This window comes from Rhineura floridana, chromosome 3 (genome assembly GCF_030035675.1).
Source record: "Rhineura floridana isolate rRhiFlo1 chromosome 3, rRhiFlo1.hap2, whole genome shotgun sequence".
Taxonomy (NCBI): Eukaryota; Metazoa; Chordata; class Lepidosauria; order Squamata; family Rhineuridae; genus Rhineura; species Rhineura floridana.
The window spans coordinates 44,341,534-44,363,017 of NC_084482.1; the positions used below are offsets into that span (position 1 = coordinate 44,341,534).

At 41.7% G+C, this 21,484-nt stretch overlaps 1 protein-coding gene across 4 annotated transcripts in view; it reads right to left on the reverse strand.

The window, feature by feature from the left end:
- Positions 1-21,484, reverse strand: part of RGS9 (regulator of G protein signaling 9) — a 104,324-nt gene that overhangs the window by 18,190 nt on the left and 64,650 nt on the right. For all 4 annotated transcript variants that reach the window (XM_061615599.1, XM_061615601.1, XM_061615597.1 and 1 more), the window contains 6 exons: positions 20,458-20,519; positions 17,852-17,965; positions 15,788-15,903; positions 15,093-15,180; positions 13,841-13,979; positions 10,898-10,983 (listed from right to left, as the gene is read on the reverse strand). In XM_061615599.1, coding sequence (XP_061471583.1) covers positions 10,898-10,983; positions 13,841-13,979; positions 15,093-15,180; positions 15,788-15,903; positions 17,852-17,965; positions 20,458-20,519 — 605 coding nt within the window. The remainder of the gene's footprint in view (positions 1-10,897; positions 10,984-13,840; positions 13,980-15,092; positions 15,181-15,787; positions 15,904-17,851; positions 17,966-20,457; positions 20,520-21,484) is intronic.

Here is a 21,484-nt window from a genome sequence, read left to right on the forward strand (position 1 = left end):
TTGAGATAGTAACCTCTAAATGCTCTCTGTGTGTGTGTTTTAAAAAAACACCCCCCTGAGCAAGCAAACCCCTTTCTCATATGTAATTACTATGATTCTATGTATATGCACTCCCTAAATCCTTAGCAAAGCATAAAAAAGCAAGCACTGCTGTTACTAATGCTAACAACCAAACTTTTTTCACTCCATTGGGAGGAAAAAGACCTATACTTAGGTCTTTAATGTGCAAATAATTTCAAATGTGTATTCATGGCTATACGTTGGTAGCAAACCATTCTCTCAACTTTGTATCCAGTTATTTACATGCAACTGCTCTATACTACCACTCCATTTTGTACCTGCAAATTATTTCAAAGTGCACTTGAAAAGTATATTTTCCATATACAACTAGAACATTGCAAGGTTCTCTTTCAACATTACCAGAATGCGGTCTGGAGCATGAATTATACTCCAAAAGCACTTAACGATAAACATGACTGAATTTGCCAGTGCTATTAGCAACCTCACACAACATGGCAGCATTTGAAAACCACACTGGTGGCAGCCAGGTATTTTAGAGAGCTGCACACCACATACACTTCACAGATGTCATATACCTTGGAACAATGCAGATTAGAAGCTGACATTTGCAAACTCTTTGGTGACTCATGTAAATAAGCATATGCAACTTTCTTTGTGAGACTGATACTTGGTGATTATAAAGAAGGCCTAGGCTTCTCTTCATCTTCCTAACACAGAGCAGATGAGGGTAAAAGAGTCACATCCACTGACTGAAAAAAATGCAACATTTCCACTAAACTCAATGGGATTATTCTGGAGCACTGAGCCTTACATGGCAAGAACATTGCCACTGCTCAGAATGGAATCTCTTGTTAATGTTTTTAATTCAGAATTTAAAAAATAGGTATGTTAATATCCCTCTAGGATGCACACCTTAAAGTGGTGAGGGTGGTTGAGAGTGTTGAAGAAGCTAAGAGCAATGCCATCAGGAGTCTAGACCAAGAGGCTAGACTCCTAGCAGGGGCACCCAAGGTGGAATGGTCAAAGCTGAGACAACAGACTAAGATGCATCCAAACTCAGAGGAAGGCAATGGTAAACTACCTCTGAATACCTCTTACCACGAAAACCCTATGAACAGAGCATCCAAAATGCAACATGAGATAGTGCTGGAAGATGAGACCCCCAGGTCAGAAGGCACTCACTGAGCTACTGGGGAAGAACAAAGGACAAGTATGAGTAGCGCTGTGACTAATGATGCAGCAGGGTCAAAGCTGAAAGGAAACTCAGGGGCTGATGCACATAGATGTGAAAGGAGAGTCTGGAGTTGTACAACGCACACAATGGGAACATGGAATGTGAGAAGCATGATCCAGGGAAAGTTAGAAATGGAACATGTCAACATTACAATACTTGGCATGAGTGAATTAAAATGGACGGGAATGGGACATTTTAAATCAGGCAACTACAAAATATTTTATGTAGGAAATGAGAAATTAAGAAGAAACAGGGTTGCTCTAATAGTGAAAAAACTCTTAAAATGGTTAAAGAGAAGGAAAGCAAAAGCAAAAGGAGAGAGAAACACGGCTAGAACCCTAAATGCAACAATACAGCAACTAGTACACAGGGACAAAGAGAACTATTACAATACTGTATAGAAATAGGACAACAAAAAGGGAAGAACAAGAGCTCTATTCCAAAAGATTAGAGAAATTAAAGGGAAATTTAAATCACGACTAGGGATGTTGAATAACCAACAGGGGAACACACTGTCTGACTGAGATGAAATAAAAGGAAGATGGAGGCAATACACTGAAGAACTCTATAAAAGAGATGACAGGATGACAGATTCATTCATGGAGGAACCGTATGATGAAGAACCAGAAATTTTAGAATGTGAAGTGAAGGCTGCTCTTAAAATACTTGGAAGAAACAAATCACCAGGAACAGATGGCATACCAATAGAGTTGCTACAAGCTACTGAGACTGAATCTGTCCAAATTTTGACAAAAATGCATCAACAAATATGAAAAACTAAACAATGGCCCACAGACTGGAAGCATTCAATATACATCCCAATTCCAAGAAAGGGGATCCCAGGGAATGCAATAATTATCAAACTATTGCCTTAATATCCCATGCAAGTAAAGAAATGCCAGACATCCAAGCTGGATTTAGAAAGGGAAGAGGCACCAGAGATCATATCGCAAACATATGTTGGATAATGGAACGGAGCAAGGTATTTCAGAAGAAAATCACCCTGTGCTTTATAGATTACAGCAAAGCCTTTGACTGTGTAGATCATGAAAAAACTATGGAATGCTTTAAAAGAAATGCGGAAGCCACAGCATCTGATTGTCCTGATGCGCAACCCATACTCTGGACAAGAGGTACTGTAAGGACAGAATATGGAGAAACCGATTGGTTCCCCATCGGAAAGGGTGTGAGACAGGGGTTATTTTATCACCCTATTTGTTTAATCTATATGAGGAACATAACATATAGAAAGTGGGACTGAACCAAGATAAAGGAGGTGTGAACACTGGAGGGAGAAATATCAATAATTTAAGATATACAGACAATACCATATTACTAGCAGAAACCAATAATGATTCGAAATGAATGCTGATGAAACTTAGAGGAAAGCACAAAAGCAGGACTACAGCTGAACATTAAGAAGACTAAAGTAATGGCAACAGAAGAGTTATGTAACTTTAAAGTTGACAATGAGGACATTGAACATGTCAAGGATTATCAATACTTTGATACAGTCATTAATCAAAATGGAGACAATAGTCAAGGCTAGGACTGAGGAGGGCAGCTATGAGAGAACTAGAAAAGGTCCTCAAATGCAAAGATGTATCACTGAACACCAAAGTCAGGATCATTCAGACCATGGTATTCCCAATCTCTATGTATGGATGTGAAAGCTGGACAGTGAAAACACAAATAATTGGGTGTTAGAACAAATTAAACTGGAACTATCACTAGAAGCTAAAATGATGAAACTGAGGTTATCATACTTTGGACACATAATGAGAAGACATGATTCATTAGAAAAGATAATAATTCTGGGGAAAACAGAAGGGAGTAGAAAAAGAGGAAGGCTGGCTGTGAGGGCCTGCACCTGGTGTTGGGCCAAGGAGACAGTAAACTAGGGTTGTTGCTGGTGTACCGTCCATCCTGCTGCCCGGCAGCTTCTCTGACCGAGCTGGTGGAGATCATCTCGGCTGTGGCGTTGGAGGAGCCCAGAACGATAGTCCTGGGTGATTTCCATGCTGAGGCTGCCTCTAGTGTTGCGGCTTGGAACTTCATGGCCTCCATGACGACCATGGGGCTGTCTCAACTTGTTACTGGCCCAACACATAGGGCAGGGCACACCCTCGACTTGCTTTTTGCTCCAGATGGAGGAAGGGGTGGTCTGGAGATAGAGGGGTTGGATGTCACCCCATCGTCATGGTCAGATCACTTCGGGGGCTTTCACACTGCACTTTATTCCGTTATTCTGACGATTTATTTCCTGTTAATTTGCGCATAAAATTTGAGCTTTCACATGACATAACGGGTAGCTCCGGAATTCTGGTGGAATGTAGTGGAAGTTTAGCGCTAATTTCCGCAATAAATGATACCTGAACAATTCCGATAGCAAGGCCGGGACACGGAAGATTGCAGGGGTTTTGTGCTACTGCCGCTGCTCATGTGACAGGCATCCCAGCATGCAGTGCGTTCCCGCCCTTATCAACTGCCACCGCAGCGCCTCCCAGCCAATCCCAGCTGCTCCTGGAGAGCAGCCTATGCTGCTGCTGCTTAACCAGAGCTTCTGCTGCTGTGCTGGCCCGCCTCTCAGCTGATCGCGATCGTGATCATGCCTCCTTCAAACCCCCCCACGCACCGAAAGAACAGGCCTCAAACCAGTAGGTGAAGACCTGTGTGAAAGACTGTTTCGCAAAATGCCGGTATAACAGGTACTGCAGTGTGAAAGGGATTTTTGAAATCCGGAATGAAGCGCTACCTTTTTGATCTGTTAAACTAGCGCTATTAGCCCCATGTGTGAAAGCAGCCTTCCTGGTGAAGTTTAGACTTACAGCTCCGATCCTTCCCTGCAGGGGTGGTGGACAGATTAAGATGGTCCACCCCTGGAGCCTAATGGAATCCACTGGATTCCTGAATGCCCTGGGGGAGTTCCCAGTAGATAGAGCAGGTGACCCTATTGAAGCCCTTGTCACGCTGTGGAACAGCAAGGCATGTTGGGCTCTCGACATGGTTGCCACCGAGTGCCCTCTCCGGCACTGTGGAGCCTGGCTTGCACCTTGGTACACCAGTGAGATAAGGGCAATGAAACAGGCTGGACGACGGCTAGAGCGCAAGTAGCGAAAGACGTGCTGTGAGGCTGATCAGGCACGAGTAAAACAACATAACCATGCCTACTGTGTGGCAGTGAGGGCAGCGAAGAAGGCCCACTTCTCTGCCTCCATCGCATCCTCAAGTAGCCGTCTGGTGGAGCTTTTCCGTATTGTCAGGGATCTGTTGACATCAACTCTTAGACCCTTCAGAGGCCCACTGTTAATTGTTTGCAAGGCACTTTGAGGGTAAAGTTGCTTGCCTCCGTAGCAGTCTTGATGCTCCATCCACATCTACCATAGTCCCCAATGAGGTGTCCAGTGCAACGTCTGCTGCAACTTCTTGGGAACGGTCTCAGTTGATGCAGCCTGATGACGTGGACAAGGTGCTTGCGATGATTCGGCCAGCAACGTGTCCTGTCGACCCTTGCCCTTCTTGGCTTATTAAAGCTTGCCGAGGGGGTCTGACCGAGTGGATCCAGGCTGTGGTCAACGCATCATTGCAAGAGGGGGTGGTTCCAGCCACCTTGAAAGAGGCGGTGATTCGACCACTCCTGAAAAACCCCCTTCTTAGGGAGGGTTGTGGTGCAGCAACTGCAAGTACTCTTGGATGAAACAGATTATCTTGACCCGTCCCAGTCTGGGTTCAGGCCTGGTTATGGGACTGAATTGGCCTTGGTCTCCCTGATGGATGACCTTTATCAGGAGAAGGACAGAGGGAGTGCGATCCTGTTGTTCTTCCTTGATCTCTCAGCGGCTTTTGATACCATTGACCATGGTCTCCTTCTGGGCCGACTTGGTGAGATGGGTATTGGAGGCACTGTTTTACAGTGGTTCCAATCCTACCTCCAGGGTCGTTCTCAGAGAATAGCATTGGGTGACTGTCTTTCACCCCCCTGGCAGCTGTGGGGTGCCGCAGGGTACCATCTTGTCCCCCGTGCTGTTTAACATCTATATGAAGCCCTTGGGAGCAATCATCAGGAGCTTTGACGCGAGGTGTCAGCAGAATGCTGATGATACCCAGCTCTATTCCTCCGTAACATCTGAATCGGGAGAGGCCGTGCAAGACCTGGACCGCTGCCAGGACTCAGTGGTGGGCTGGATGAGGGCCAATAAACTGAGTCTGAATCCTAGCAAGACAGAGGCGCTATGGGTTGGTGGTTCCCAAGTTCAGATAATTGGTCAGCTGCCTGCTTTGGATGGGGTCGTACTCCCTCTGGAAGAGCAGGTCTGTAGTCAGGGGGTGCTCCTGGATCCATCTTTGTCGCTAGAGGCCCAGGTGACCTCAGTGGCTAGGAGTGCCTTTTACCAGTTTTGGCTGGTGAGACAGCTGTGGCCGTTTCTGGACCGGGATAGCCTGACCACTGTTGTCCACACACTGGTAACCTCTAGGCTGGATTACTGTAATGCGCTCTATGTGGGGCTGCCCTTGACGTTGGTCCGGAAGCTGCAGCTGGTGCAAAATGCAGTGGCAAGACTGCTCACTGGGGCAGGGTATTGCCAACATGTCACCCTGCTGCTGAAAGAATTGCACTGGCTGCCCATTTACTACCTGGCCAAGTTCAAGGTTCTAGTTTTGGCATACAAAGCCCTACATAGCTCGGGACCAGGATACCTGAAATACCATCTTACCCTTTATATGCCCAGTAGATCACTGCGCTCTGCAGGTGAGGGCCTCCTGCAGATACCATCTTATCAGGAGGTTCGTTCTGCACAATATAGGAAACGGACCTTTAGTGTGGTGGCACCTACCCTGTGGAATTCCCTCCCTTTGAATATTAGGCAGGCGCCATCTCTGCTATCTTTTCGGCGCCTTTTGAAGACTTTCCTCTTTCAACAAGCCTTTTAAAGTTGAGACCTATCCCAGTCTGCATCTGTGTCAGAATTGTTTAATTTTTTTTAATAATGTTTTTAACCCTTTTTAAAAGTTTTTTTTAAAATGTTTTTAACGCTATTTTGTTAATGTATTTTAAGGTCTGTTTTTATGATGTTTTAAAGTGTTTTAGTGCTTTGTTTGCCGCCCTGGGCTCCTGCTGGGAGGAAGGGCGGTATACAAAATATATAAATAAACAAGAGATGGAATCATTCCATAAAGGAAGCCCCTGAACTTACAAGATCTGAGTTTCAGGACAGATGCTATTGGAGGTCATTGATTCATAGGGTCACCATAAGTCGTAATCGACTTGAAGGCACATAGCAACAACATGTTAATTAGAAAAAATCCACTCCTAATTGACAAAGGATGTCTATATTTGTATTGATTTTAAAATGATTCACTATCCCATTCCATTGGCAGGCAGCTAAAATATTTATAAAAGCTAAACAATTTTAATATATAATTATATTGATTATGAATATCACATTAATGTAGACCTAAATAACATGGAATTGATAGTAAAAATATGACTTTAAGTAGTAGTATAGACGCTGCTTTATACTGTACATGGCAATCATGTTTGCCACAGCTGAAGTTGTGTTACATGGGTGTTTCCTTCTATAAACCTGAAACATTTAACAGATAAACCCACAACGCTCAACATTTATGAACATACACTGAAAAGTCCCAATTGCCCACAGTTCCCAGCTTGTCCACTGAGTAGTTAATCATGTGCATCTGCCCTTCACAGTTTATGTACTTATTACTGAAGGAAACAATGATATTGCCACATAAACACAATTGACACAAAATGTGAAGCAGCCCATAAACATAAAACCTTCAAGATTATACTTTGAGTATTCAAACACATGCTTAATCTAGGTTCACTAAAAACTGGTTTTGATTACCCTATGGCAATTCTCTGTCTAGACAAATGTTATACAGTAGGGCCCCGCTTATATGGCGGATTAGGGACCAGGCCCCTGCCGTAAAGCGGAAATCGCCGTAAAGCGGAACCCATAGACTATAATGGGGCCGTCGCACAAAAATGTCACAAAATGTCGCAAAATGGGCTTTAAAAAGTGGAATTTCCTGCCGCCGCATTAGCAGAACGCTGGAATGCGAAGCGCCGGTAAGCGGGCCCTACTGTACTTAGTAACCCTGAACTCTCTCTTGCTAATACAGACCTAACAGATTCTGAATGCAGATCTAAATGTTAGCAGCAGCAGTTGAGGACCTAGTTCTAGGTCATTGACCCTTTGTCAATGTAAAGCCATTGGTCATTCTAATGCCATCAACAGAGATATAATACATGTCTCCACTGGAGTCTACACACTCAGCAGTAGATCCATGTCTTAGAGCAGTGTTTGTTGCCAAACAGCTGCAAAGCAAGGAGAGATTCAAATGGGAAACTATTATTATTGCTGCCCACTGCTTTTCTTCACAACCTGCTATATACCCCGGGACTAGAAATATGCCCAGCTGGGAGAAAAACCGCCCACGGAAAGGGGTGGAGAGAAGCAGCAGGCAGAAGAAGGGTTTATTCATTATGTAATATATTTCTATGTTATTTTTCATAGCAAAAGGCAGCTTCAGCTACCCTCTCTGTCTACCACTTCTTGCTTGTGACAGCTCTCTTCCACTCTTCACTAGGAATGGGGGGAAATGCAATTCAGTTTGCACTTACAGGAAAATCTACCTAATTTGCACTTTTTGAAAGAAATGTGAGAACTGAAACCCAGCCATCCTTCAAAATTCACACTTCTCCAAATTTTGTAATGCAGTTCTCCAGCCAAGTAATGTGTACAAAAATGCATATCCTAGAGTAAAGTATGCATAAAAATACATAAATCCATAGAAATAACATACAAGAATGCATTGTATCAGGGGAAATTGTTTTGCAAAACTGTGTGTAGTAGGCAAAATTGCACAAAAATGTGTATATTAGGAGACATTTGAATTAAAATACTGTTGAATTTTCATGAGGGATTTTTTTACAATTGCAAACTGACTTGGAAATGTGAAGAACTGAACTTAAGACTAGAAAAATGAGAAACTGAGAGAAAGCAAAACTGATGGATTTGCTCACTTGTATTCCACAGGTGTTTGGTAGCGATCTACTTTCTAAGACATGAGTCTGCTGCCATAACATTAGCTTGGCCCTTAATATGTTATTAACATGCATAGGCCTCCTTTTGATTAAAAGAAAACTACAAAAAGTGGCTTACAAGTACAAAAACAATAAAACAGCATGAAAATAATTTTAAAAAACCATGACACACACAGGAGAAAAAAAGCGTTCATAAAGAAGCAGAATACTAGAGGTTTGCTGGAAAAGGCCATCTAAAGGCCATTAGGGAAGCCTCGAGGAGGACACTGAGAGGGGCACCGCGCAACGTGCTCACCAGGATGCCTCATGGCTTCAGCAGCAAGGATGTGTTTTGTTTCCATGCCAAAGCTGATCCATCCGTGAGCTGTTTCATCGCCTCTGCTGAGCGACTAGCTGTCCTTGCCCTCCCCAGGAGCCACCATGCTATCGGGGTACCTGCTTCCATTTTAGCTGGTCATGATAAGAACTGTAATTTAAGAACTGGTGCCTGAGCGTGCTTTTTTCTTTGTTCTTCCCTGTCCCTTTTCCCTCATGTGTCGTGCATCTTACATTGTTAGCCTAAGAGCAGTTATTTAACTTTTGTAAATTGTATTTTGTAAATTGTATTATCTTATGGAAGTATTTTATATTGTATTTTTATATTTGTGTTTTTTGTAAGCTGCCTTGAGTGCCTTTGGCCGGAAGGCAGGGTATGTATAAATATTTATTTATTTATTTAATTTCTTAGTCGCCCATCTGGCTGGCTATCCAGCCACTCTGGGCAACGTACAAAATAGTCATACAAATATAATAGACGTTAAAAATCTGAAAACAATAATGATAAAATCCAGCCCACCCGAAAAGCCTGCCTGAAGAGCCAGGTCTTCACAGCCCGGCGGAAACTCATTATAGAGGGGGCATGGCGGAGATTATTTGGGAGGGAGTTCCACAGGGTGGGAGCCACAACTGAAAAAGCCCTCTCTCTAGTCCTCACCAGTCTGGCTGTTTTGACTGATGGGATAGAGAGAAGGTCTTTTGAGGCTGATCTTGTTGGGCGGCATAGCTGATGATGCCTTCACTTAAAGGTAAAGGCAAGTGTAACATTTAAAAAGAAGCTGCAGCACATGCTTCTCCTGAATAGTGAGCTCTCAGCTTTGTGGTTTACATGAGAGCAAGCAGAATGCCATGCCAGACATCCGTCTCTTCCTTTGTGCCCCACTTCAACAGGCTGTCTGCCTTTTTTATTTTTAAAAAAGAGCAGCATGTACACATTCCAATGTTTGCCCCCTTCTGTTATTGGAAAAAAGGGTATTTTTTTAAAAGTATTGCAGAACTGCTCCAGGGGTTGAGGAGAGATTTCTTGGTGACTTCATAAATAGTAGCCAAATAGCACAGTGCACAGCCAACTTTTCTTGCAACTGCGGGTGGTTGTTTTTGTGTTTTTTTCCAGAGCTCAGCCCTGGAGACCAAAAGGTATATTAGGATTAAATGGGCCTCACAACTCTATAATTGTGTATTTCTGCACCCTTAGGTGTGGAGAGATGCTGGGGAAATTGCAAGGAATGGTTCTTCTCAGAAAGGAGCAGTTACATCTTTTGGCTCATTAAAAGTTCAATCAAAATGATGGGGAGATGGGCAACTGGAACTAGCATGAACAAGTGATACGAATTAAGTATCTGAACGGAAAGGATGTGCTTTCTAATCATGGAGTCATTACCAAGGGCTAATGTGGGGGCTTCTAGGGTTGATTCCATGAAGCCTTGTAGTAGTAAATAGGGGTTGGGATTACAAAGAGTTTGTTTGTTTCCCTTTCAAGAGCATCCTCAGTCATCTTTTCCCTTGTGTAGTCTTTACTGATAAGTAGTGTAGCATGTAGTTTTAAGGCCTTGATGTCACAGGCTTCGAATCTCACCTCTAGCATAAACTCAGTGGCTGGCCTTTAGGGAAGGTGGTGTTTCTCAGTCCCAGCTGGGCCCTTCTGCAATATGAGGATAACCTAAAGGCCCACCATACAAGGATGCTTGTGAAGATATTGAGATTATGCATGTGAAGCTCTTTTGGAAAAGCATTCTATGAATACACAACCACTACTAATTATTATTATTATTATTATTATTATTGCTGCTGCTACTGCTCTTATATGTCAATAAATCAGCTTGAAGAGCCTTCACATTGGGCTACCATAGGATGGTTTCCATGACAACCAACAGCAATGCAAGGTGCAACTGTGTCTGTTCTGCTATTGCTTTAAAGTACCTCCGAGAAAGAGGGAAAGTTGAACGTTAGTGGCCAAAGCACATGTCAGGCTGCTGTTTAAGTAAAAGATTTTCTGCAATAGCCAATCCATTCCTTTCTGGAAGCAAGCATCTGCAGACTGCTCACTCCAAAAGAGGGTTATCTGTTTCTAAACCAGGCTCCACCTCCACCCCTCATGTGCGCACACACACACACACACAAATGAAGACCTACTTTAAATTATGCAAATGTTTAAATCACAGTAATTTTTGCTCAGCCCCCCCCCCCGGCCCTTTGTTTTTAGTGCCCTCATTTAAAGCAACAGCAAATAACCCACAATTAAACCTCAATCCACTTGCCTTTTTTTCACAGCTTCTTGTGGTACAATTGCTTTGGATAGCATTTCCTTATATACTGGAGACTTTAAATAGCGACCATAAGAATCCTACTGGGGAGAAGAAAAGGGAAACTGGTAGTTATAGATTACAAGCATCCTAATTAAAATCATCTCTCCTTACAGCTGTTTAGGAGTCAAAGAGGCTGGGGGGGCAGGGGAAGAGGACAATTTTACCCAATAGCACAAGAGACCATGCTTTCTCCACATTAAATATGTGTTATGAAAACCACTGGTTAAATTAATGTGCATGTGGTTAGAACTCTGGGGCCAAAGCATTCAGTAAGAGCTGAGGAAGAGGTTCTCATTCTAGGAAGGACTAAACATGCCATTAGTTCCTCTCCTCCCTTTTTCAAGGGCATGTTTTACCAAGTCATAGCTACAGATAAGGAGTAGGAATTTTTTTTTAAGGTTATGTGCTATGAATCCTTGAGAGGTATGGTTTGATACATTAAATTTAATGATACATTAAATTTTAAATTGTTTTTAATTTTTTCTAAAAATTGTGTTTTTAAATTGTTTTTGTGTTTTAAAATTTGTATATTTGTTTTTATTGTTTTTAATTGCTGTAAACCACCCAGAAAGCTTTGGCTATGGGGTGGTACTGTATATAAATGTAATAAATAAATAAATTAGCAGAAGTCACCCCAGAGCTGCTATCATGTAAGCAAGCAACTTTGCAGGCAACTTTCCCTAAGCATGGCCTACCGTAGATGGAATGACATAGCTTCATCAAGACAAGAAGAGATAAGATGGTCCTGACTTTGGACCATTTGGGCTAGATGGCCTTCTGGTGCCTTAAACATGTGGTTCTACAGATCTACAATTCTTGTAGTGACCCAAAATGATTTAGCTTGCCTTGCCCCCACCTGCCCCCCCCGACACACATCAGACTATCTAGCTGTATATAGATCACCTTAACAAACTGGGTGACATGCTTAGGGGAAAGGACAAACATACTATTTCCCTTCCTACCTCAATCTCCTGTTTCAAGCTGCAGTCGGTGTGAGCTGAACTTAAGTTTCCTGTGGCTGCATTACAATTTCTAAAAGCATCCTAAAAGAGTTTTTAAATACTCTAAAAAGCTGAACCCCAGAGAAATAAGTTGATTGTTTAATTCAGTAGTGGGAAACCTTTTTCAGCACGAGGGCCTCATTTCCTTCTGGGCAACCCTGAGAAGGCCACATGCCAGTGGTGGGAGGGGCCAGAGGCAAAAATAAGTGGAGTAATGAATTTAAATTTTACCTTTGCAGTAGGCTGAGAGCCAGAGTGGTGTAGTGGTTAAGGTGTTGGACTGCGACCTGGGAGACCAGGGTTCAAATCCCCACACAGCCATGAAGCTCACTGGGTGACCTTGGGCCAGTCACTGCCTCTCAGCCTCAGAGGAAGGCAAATGGTAAATCCCCTCTGAATACGGCTTACCATGAAAACCCTATTCATAAGTCGGAATCAACCTGAAGGCAGTCCATTTCATTTCACAGTAGGCTAGTTTCTACACACACTAACACAGCCTTCTCTATCTCCATTCAGGCAAGCAACAGGCATTATCAGAGTTCAAGGATTCATTTCAGCCAGGCAAAAACTCTCAGGGTGTGAAACAGGCAGAGCTTGGAAAAGTTACTTTTTTGAACTACAGCTCCCATCAGCCCCAGCCAGCATGTTGCTGGCTGGGGATGATGGGAGTTGTAGTTCAAAAAAGTAACTTTTCCAAGCTCTGGACAGGGACAGCGAGGGATGTTGCTTGGGGAGAGTTTTGAAGGCCAGATAGAGACAGTTGGAGGGCCACATTTGGCCTTTGGGCCTGAGGTTCTCCATTTCTCACTTCACTAAATGCTATCTTCATAACCTTCTCTAGGTCATTGCTTCTGCTGTTATTGGTCTTAGATCAGCCATACAGGAAAAGAGGTAGGTGTGTAAAAAAGGGAGCCAGGATGGAAAAGGCAGAAATATCATGACACAGTGACTGCATTCACACGTTAGCCATGGCTTGTTTTAACCATGGTTTGTTCAACAAACCACAAGTTGTGTTACAGATGATGGAGGGCCATAGCTCGGGGGGGAAGGTGTTCGAACATCTGCTTTACATTCAATCCCCAGCATCTCCAGGCAGGTCTGGGAGAGAACTGTTCTTGAAATCCTGGACAGCCACTGCCAGTTCAGTGTAGACAATACTGAGCTTGATGGACCCATGCCCACACTCAGTACAAAGCAGCTTTCTGTGTTCTTATATAGACGAGCCAACAAGCCATGGCTTATTTCTCCAAAGATTGGTTTGTCTTTTAGCTGCTCATGCCGCTGCAGCTTAGCAAGTGCCTGAGGTAGGGTGGCCAAACAAGCCATAGTTAAGCGAAGCTGTTGGTTTTAGACATAACGCTAAACCATAGTTAAAACAAGCCGTGATTAGTCTGCTACGCTGGATTTGGGTGTCCAAACAAGCCATGCAGTGGCTAAACAAACCATGGCTCAGCTTTAAATACACTACAGGGAAGTGCCAGAGAAATTAAGAACTCTAGCTCTGTGTAGCCTTGGGTGCAAACGGCAAAGATCAAGGGCACTCTACTTTGCCTCCTATTTTCATAATTACTCCCATTGTATACATTGGGGACCCCTCATTCCTGGCACTTACAAAAGCATTTTCTGGTGTAGAAGGAATATATTTAGTTCCTTTCTCATCAAAGGGTAACTTTGGTTATTTGTAGCCAAAATAAGGCTAGAGCCAGCCTCAACAGGAACTATCCTAAGTCTGTCCCAAGAATTTTATTTTGTTTTCTTCAAACTTCGCCAAGGTAGATTCAGGCTAAAGGCAAGTACTGCTTCTTTCAGGTAGGTTTGTGTGGAAGTTCTGGTGAAGCCCCTTGGATAGCTGGAAAAGACAGACAAGCTGGATTTGTAAGCAAAAATGACAAACCTTTTTCATCAGCATATAAATATGAGTCTGTGCGGCATCTAAGACATAGCGATGAGGATGTTTGAGGCCTCTGACTGTGATGCCCATAGTGGTGCCATCAATATTGATCCAGCGCCTTGCTCCCGGTGCCAGGAAGGTTCTGAAATTGAAAGTAATAAAGAAGAAAAAAGTAGGGGAGGAGAGAATGCAGGAACACTCTTCTTGTTCCAAGGCAGATCTAAATCTTCTATTGACCAACAGGAGAACCAGTGTGGCATAGTGGTTAGTGTTGGACTACGACCTGGGAGACCAGGATTCAAATCCCCACACAGCCATGAAGCTCACCAGATGACCTTGGGCCAGTCACTGCCTCTCAGCCTCAGAGGAAGGCAATGGTAAACCTCTGTATACTGCTTACCATGAAAACCTTATTCATAGGGTTGCCATAAGTCAGAATCAACTTGAAGGCAGTCCATTTCCATTTTTTCATTGACCAGTAGAATGCACTTCTTGCTCTCTGACAAGCCAGTGTGGCAAAGTGGTTAGAGTGTTGGACTATGACCTGGGAGACCAGGGTTCAAATTCCCACTTGGCCATGAAGCTCACTGGTTGACCTTAGGCCTGTCACTGCCTCTCAGCCTAACCTACCTCACAGGGTTGTTGTAAGGACAAAATGGAGAGGGGGAGAAGCATGTACACCACCTTCAGCTCCTTCGAGGAAAGGTGGGATATAACTGCAATCACAAATAAATAAATAAGGTCCCCCTGTATCTCAAATGTTGTGCGTATATCTAATGATGAGCAGCATTAACGTTACTGAGGAGACCAATCTTCCACCAGAACCACTAAGAGACTTCTCAGTGCTTCAGTTGGCATTTCACTTAGAATATTCTAAACACTCCTCAGTGTAGAAGTATCAGACAATGTAGGTAGTCAAGTCTTCCAGTGTTTAAAAAAAAATTCATTCTGAGTAAAATTCTGACACTGCTTGTTTCCTGGTATATATGCTTACTATCATAGTCTTAGGATGAATTCATGTGACACTGCTTCCCACTGTAAAGTAGCTTTCTCTACATATCACATGGCAGAGATCTATGTGTAACTGAGTCACATGAAGACTTTATCCAAAGTGAATTTGCATGGATTACCAGAGCTTTAAAATCCTCATAAACACATGAAAGAAACTCTAAATTAGTGGGGCGGGGGTTACAATAACAGAAAAAGTTTTTAAAAAAGACACCAGGAAATTGTCTGAATGCTATACTATGCTCACTTGTAAATTTCTTCTGCTTTTTCTTTCACCTTGGATTGGTCTCCATACTTCAGATCTTCACAAGCTTCCCAAAATCCCAGGTTCTCCCCTGAATTGAAAAAGAAAGAGAAGCAGTACCTCATGATATGAAATCTTTGAAGTCAAGATCTTAAACTGAATGAATGTAATTCTAGTGTGGTCAAATGCAAAGGAGAACCTGGAATGCTTTTCTAGAAGAGGAGGTGCCAGCAGGTGTAGATTCTCTTACATCTCCTTCACAACAAGCTGTCCTTTCTAGGATTCCTACTCCTATACAAATATTAAAAGTACAGAAGCCCTGTGTTCTCTTGCATCTGGCATCCAATTTCTTACCCTATTTCTTTGTGGCTTTCCAGGTACAGAGAGGATCTACAAAGTGCAAAAGCTTTGTATTTTCAAGCCCTTTTAACACATCACAGAAACCCCTTTGTGGTTGCGGGTTTAATGCTGTTTTATGTCCTGAGCCACTTGATAGCTTTGTAGATGCTAATTCCTTGGGCAAAAGCTACAATTATCCTCTTTATGGATGTGCACAGTTACCTCAGATCACCTCACCTATTGTAAAGGGAGGAAATGATTTTCTGAAAACGAGGTTCATCTCAGCCGGCCAAGTGTGACATTGGAGTTTTTAAAGAGGAACTAGAGAGGTGGAAAAGCAGACCCAGTTTCACACCCACCACTGAACTCTTTCTTCAGGAACAGTTGGAAGCTCTGACGGCCTTTGGGATCCCTCATCAGCTCACTAAAATTGAAGGCCCATCTCTCCACGCGTGCTTTGGTGGGGATTTCCACCCTGCAAAAGTTTGATTACAAAGATGTTGTACTGTTTCTTTGTGAAATAAGTTCCTGTGAGATTCAAGTTGCCTATCTATTTCTTTTAACAGAAAGCAGAAGCCCTACACAACACACACACACACACACACACACAAGAGAGAGAGAGAGAGATGGTGGTAAAGAGATTTTTCCACTATTTTCCAATATGCCATAAGGGGTTCCTGAGGCCAGGCCATTAAAGTAACTGATAATTAAGCATTGATGCATATGGCAGAATCATTATACCCAAAGTATCTGATTCTAATTTGATTCATAACACAACAGCTTCCCTGAGCTGGTATTCTTGACTTTCATTGTTGGAGAACAAAGCATAAATCCTCATTACATTTTGGAGAATGCACACGTAACAAGAGTCTTCGTGATGACACCTGCAGCAAACAGGAGATCACTCTCTGGTTAGCTCTGCAGCCAGAGGCAGGCAACCTGCAGCCTTCTGCCTAATTTTCTACAAGTGGCAAAGGGGGAGGGGGGATGGAAGATGGCAGAGAGAGGGGAAAAGGGATGGCAAAATTGAGGGAAATGGGGTGTGTTTTCCCCTATTTGGCTCTGGTCTCATCCACTTTTGCCTTTGTCCCTGCCAACCACTGGTTTGAACCCCACCCATCACTATTTCTGACCCTACCCACCATTGGCATACCCCCCCAAGATTATTCTTGATGGAATGTGGTTCTCAACAGAAAAAAATATTATCCACCCCTGTTCTTATGGCCCATACACATGGGGCTTGAAGTGGCTCTTTTGAAATCACTTTGTAATGTGCATGTGAAACCTACACCAGTCAGGCTGCTCATTCATATTACAAGTGCCTTTCCTCTGCTTTTGAAAGAAAGCCATGTCTGTTACGTTTGGGTACAGCTACCAAAACAGAGGGGAAGACTGCAAGGTCTTCATCCTGATGTGGTGCTGGCCCTTTGAAGGGCTGAGTAAGGAATCTGTGCTATCACATCTATTGATCTATCAATCCTTTGCCTCCTCTTTTCTAAGGTTGTGCTTTCTAAAGAACGCAGAAAAGAAGAATACACTTGATGGAGCAAGAGAGCAAAAAGCACAACAGTTGCATCTTCTCTCTTTCTATGCCTCAGAACTTTCAAAGGACATTTCCAGGTGAAGACAAGGCAATCCTGTCCACCACTCATATGATGCAGGAAAGGAGAGGAATGAGTAAATTGAAGTCTAGAAACAGCCAGAAGTTGCTTTGAGGTTAAACAAACAAACAAAAGTTAGGGATGGGGGAGAAATTTGATTCAGTGCACATTTAAAGGTGAACCTTTCTAACCCAACAGCAGAAGGTGGCAAGCATCCAAAGGCAAAAGAAAGGAAAAAAGGGAGGGAACCTCAAAATGCTTGAAAAAATAGTATTTATTATAACAAAAGCCCAACACATTTCAGCCACTCAGTAGTTTGGCCTTGGTCAGTGGATGAACTGGTCTAAAATATTTTCCTCTAGCAAATCTGCTCAAAATAATAATGACCACAAAGAAGAATTCACTGATCATGCTCATATATATACACAAACCCAGGTGCCTCTTTCTAATCCACACTTTCTGAAACAATACAAGAAAAAAAAGTCATTCTTTTAAATCCACACATCTCCAAATTGTGCAATGAATTTCTCCAAGTAATGAGCACAAAAATGCATATACTAGGGTAAAGTGGGCACATCAGTGTATTTATTAGTGAAAATTGCATACAAAAATGCATTATATTGGGGGAAATTGCTTTGCAAAAATGTGTCAGGCAAAAATGCATACATAATGTGTATATTAGAAGAAATTCACACTAAAATGCTGATAAATTTTCATGAGGGCTTTTTTTTTAAAAAAAAATAGAAACTGAAATTAATGATTTGCCCATCTCTTACGTAGTGTCAATGTAACTCACAAACTGAAGGTAAATGCAGTACATACAGCTTTGCATTAAGATCCCAAATATCAACATCATCTGTGAGCCAGGGGTTGCTGGGGAGGCATCCTGATATTATGGGGTCATTGGAGCGGAACTGTTCACAGTACTTCACTATTCTGAAAATATCAGAGATGAAAACAGGGTGATCATCTGCGTGCAATGTCTTAACCAGAACAGTAGGAAGGAAACAATTAATGCAGGTCTTTAATGACTTCACAATATGAAGAACATTTCAGGCTGTGAATTATAACAGTTGGAATTTCCTGCCTAGCCTGCCAGTGATTTTACACCCATCATTTCACAAAACAGATACAAATGTTGTTAGCAGAACTGATTAAGCTTGCTTCAAAAGAGGAAATAGGGTGAACTAACTATTACAGGCATACAGGTGTTGTATGCCAATGAGGAACTCAAGGCTGAACTACAGATTCCAAAACATCACCTGGCAAAGCACTTCCTGGATTGAACGTTTTGGAATGCAGGTGAGGGATCATAGGTCTGAACGCACCTCCACATCAAAAACCATCTATGTAATGGAAAGCTAGTATATCAAGGAGAAGTGGCCTAGCCTAGCCTTCCCCAAGACATGATTATTTTCTCTGTGCAAGGATATTTTATTTTAACATAACATGAGGTCTTACCTGCACTCTACAGTACTACAGCTGAGGAAGGGCTGCACCAAATTATGTTTCTGGACAATCAGTTTGGTCATTCAAATAAGGAGCTGTTGGGAACTGGGCCTCTGTAAGCTGACACTCAACCTGGCAGATATCCAACTCTATGTTACTTTAGTTTAAAAAACCCCAAAAATCTGGCTGCAGACCTGAGATCTGCATGATTCAGTGCAGGCATGCACCTGCGTTTTTTCCATAATCTGCCTGGCAGTCCTTTCCAGTATTGTTTGTTCATGCATGGCAGCAAACAAGCAATTATTTTCATTCAGGAGGCCAGGTGCAAAAGAGGTCTGGATCCTGCATGTTTAATAGTTGTGCAGAAGAGGGAATTTCAGCAGGTTTAACTTATACATCTGGTCACCTTAGATTTGATTTTTCTATAACCCCATAAAAAGCTTCTGCTTCTAGATGCTTCTGCTGGAAAAGTTTTAGACCCCAGCAGGCATGCAGATCTCTAATGTGATTCGTTCTTGGTACCTCAAGATTGTTTCATGATGTTTATCAGAAAAGAAATAGCAAAAAACTTAAGACTTGAAGAAAGAAGAACCAGGTTATTTAGAATCAAAATCAAGTATGTTAAAAACCATCTCAATTACAAAAAACAAACTCAGAGACATTTTAGTAGTGTGTTTTGAAGTGACAATGGAACAATTAGTTCCAAATACCAGTTATTAAAATAATAATAGGTGGTGTAAACATGGAAGTATATTCATACATTGTTCCCAGAACCATTGATGTTTGTGTGTGTGTTTGTGTACACAAACAAACAAAATAATTAAAGAACAAAAAAATGGAATTAAATACTTTATATTATAAAGAACTATAGTTCAAAACAAATGTATGACTTGGACTTTTAAATCATATAAAAGAGAAGCAGATAGCTAAAAAGAATCCACATATAAAAAACAAGCAAGTCCAAATATAGAAAAACAAGCAACCTATGTGTTCTGGAATTGCTGGAAGACTTATTTGGCCACCTGTGTAATTCACTCCTAAAACCTAAACCTAAAAGAATGTATCAATTCATATTAATATATATATATATATATTAAAAATTAAAATATTAATTTAAATTTAATATTTTTAAATTTAAATATTAAAAATATATTAAAATTAAAAATCAGGCTTACCATGATGTTGCTGCTGCAGATATTATTATGAAAATTACTTTACAATTCTTTTGTAAAGCAGTAAAAAATAAAATTTGTCTCAATTATCCATGAAAAATTTACTCACCCAAATGTACTAACTTCTTACTCTTACAGTCACTCTTATACAGTATGCAATTGAGACAAAATTTATTTTAAATCCTTGCTTGAATTGGAATATAATCCTGAGTGGTTATGTTTACAAAGGCTTATATTATGCTGCTTTAAGGAAGGATTGTAAAGTAATTTTCATAAATGATATCTGCAGCAGCAACATGGAAAGCCTGATTTTTAATTTTAATATATTTTAATATGAATTTGTACATTCTTTTAGGTTAATAAAAAGCATTTTCATATATATTTTTATTTTTTTATATATTTTAAAGCATTGTATAATCTGAATCCACGCACAAAGAGAAGCTGTCCGAATAGATGCCACTGAAGAAGACTTGTTTCACGTTGAAATGCATTTGGTATATTTGAGATTTGTTGTGCATTTTATCTTCGCATTTTATATTTCTGCATTAGTACACCTCTGCATTTTATTGCTATGTTGTCATTGGAAGTGTATGTATATCTTGTCTACAGAGCTAACAATTCACATCATACTCTGTGTAGTAAAGTGCATGTCCATTAGAAACTGGGCATTATTGTGTATTCTGTTGGCTATCAGCCATAGACTATATTTTCCACCATTCATTTCTACATATATTTTTCTGAATCATACCATGTCTGATTAGACCTTGACTTTATGTGCTTTTTTGTATAAGGGATATCAGAACTTACCCTCCCAGGGAGACCGATGACTTTACTGTGGTTTTCATGATGCCCTGCTGGTAGTACATGATCTAAGTAGGAAAACATTTCTTACGTTAGGAGAACCGCAGACACTTGAATGAAATCTTCACCCACCAAGAAGTGAGCAATAGTCTTCCATAACAAGGTATCTGGGTGAGTGTCCAGAAATCAGCTTTCTGCATTGTGAATTCGGGGCTTGTGTTTTTTCTCACATTGGAAGTATGAGAAATTTTTTTAAAAAAGTACCTTCTTTGTTAAAGCTGATTGTATAGATCTGTTAGACAAATTCATGAAGGATATGGCTATCAATGGCTACTGATCATGATGGCTATGTTCTATCTTCACTGTCAGAGGCAGTATGTCTCTGAATACCAGTTGCTGGGAATTGCAGGTGGAGAGAGTACTCTTGCACTTGGGTTCTGTTTGCAGCCTTCTCCTAGGCATCTGGTTGGCCACTATAAGAACAAAGTGCTAAATGGGCTTTTGGCCTGATCCAGCAAGGTTCTTTTTATGTTCTTACGTCCCCTGCCTTGCAAAATGCCCAGACTGCACTCTTCCTGCAATCACCTCCATCTCCGTCATGGTAGGCAGGGATAGCCAAGGGGACCATCCTGTGGTAACGTTATACATGTGTGTCTGTGTGAACTGTGTGTATGGGGTGTGTGTACTATACATAAATTGATATGTAAGTGTCACAGTGTAAACACAGCCCATGTGGTGTGAGGTTGGCAGTTTTGGCTGAACATTGGCAGCTCGGTGAAAGAACGACAAACAGCTGGCCGTGCTATTAAACAGAATGTGTTGGCCATGGGGGTACCAAACTATCAATGATTAAATAATTTAGAATTAAATATATATTTTACCATGGCAAAAGGAGGATTTACATTTCCTGCATCAAAATATCTTGAAATACAGAGTACCCACTGTTGAAAAAATCTGGTGCCAAGACAGGGATGCAAGAGAGAGTAAACCCTGTCTGTTGCTCCCCAAGAATCTTTCTCTATCTGGGTGTAAA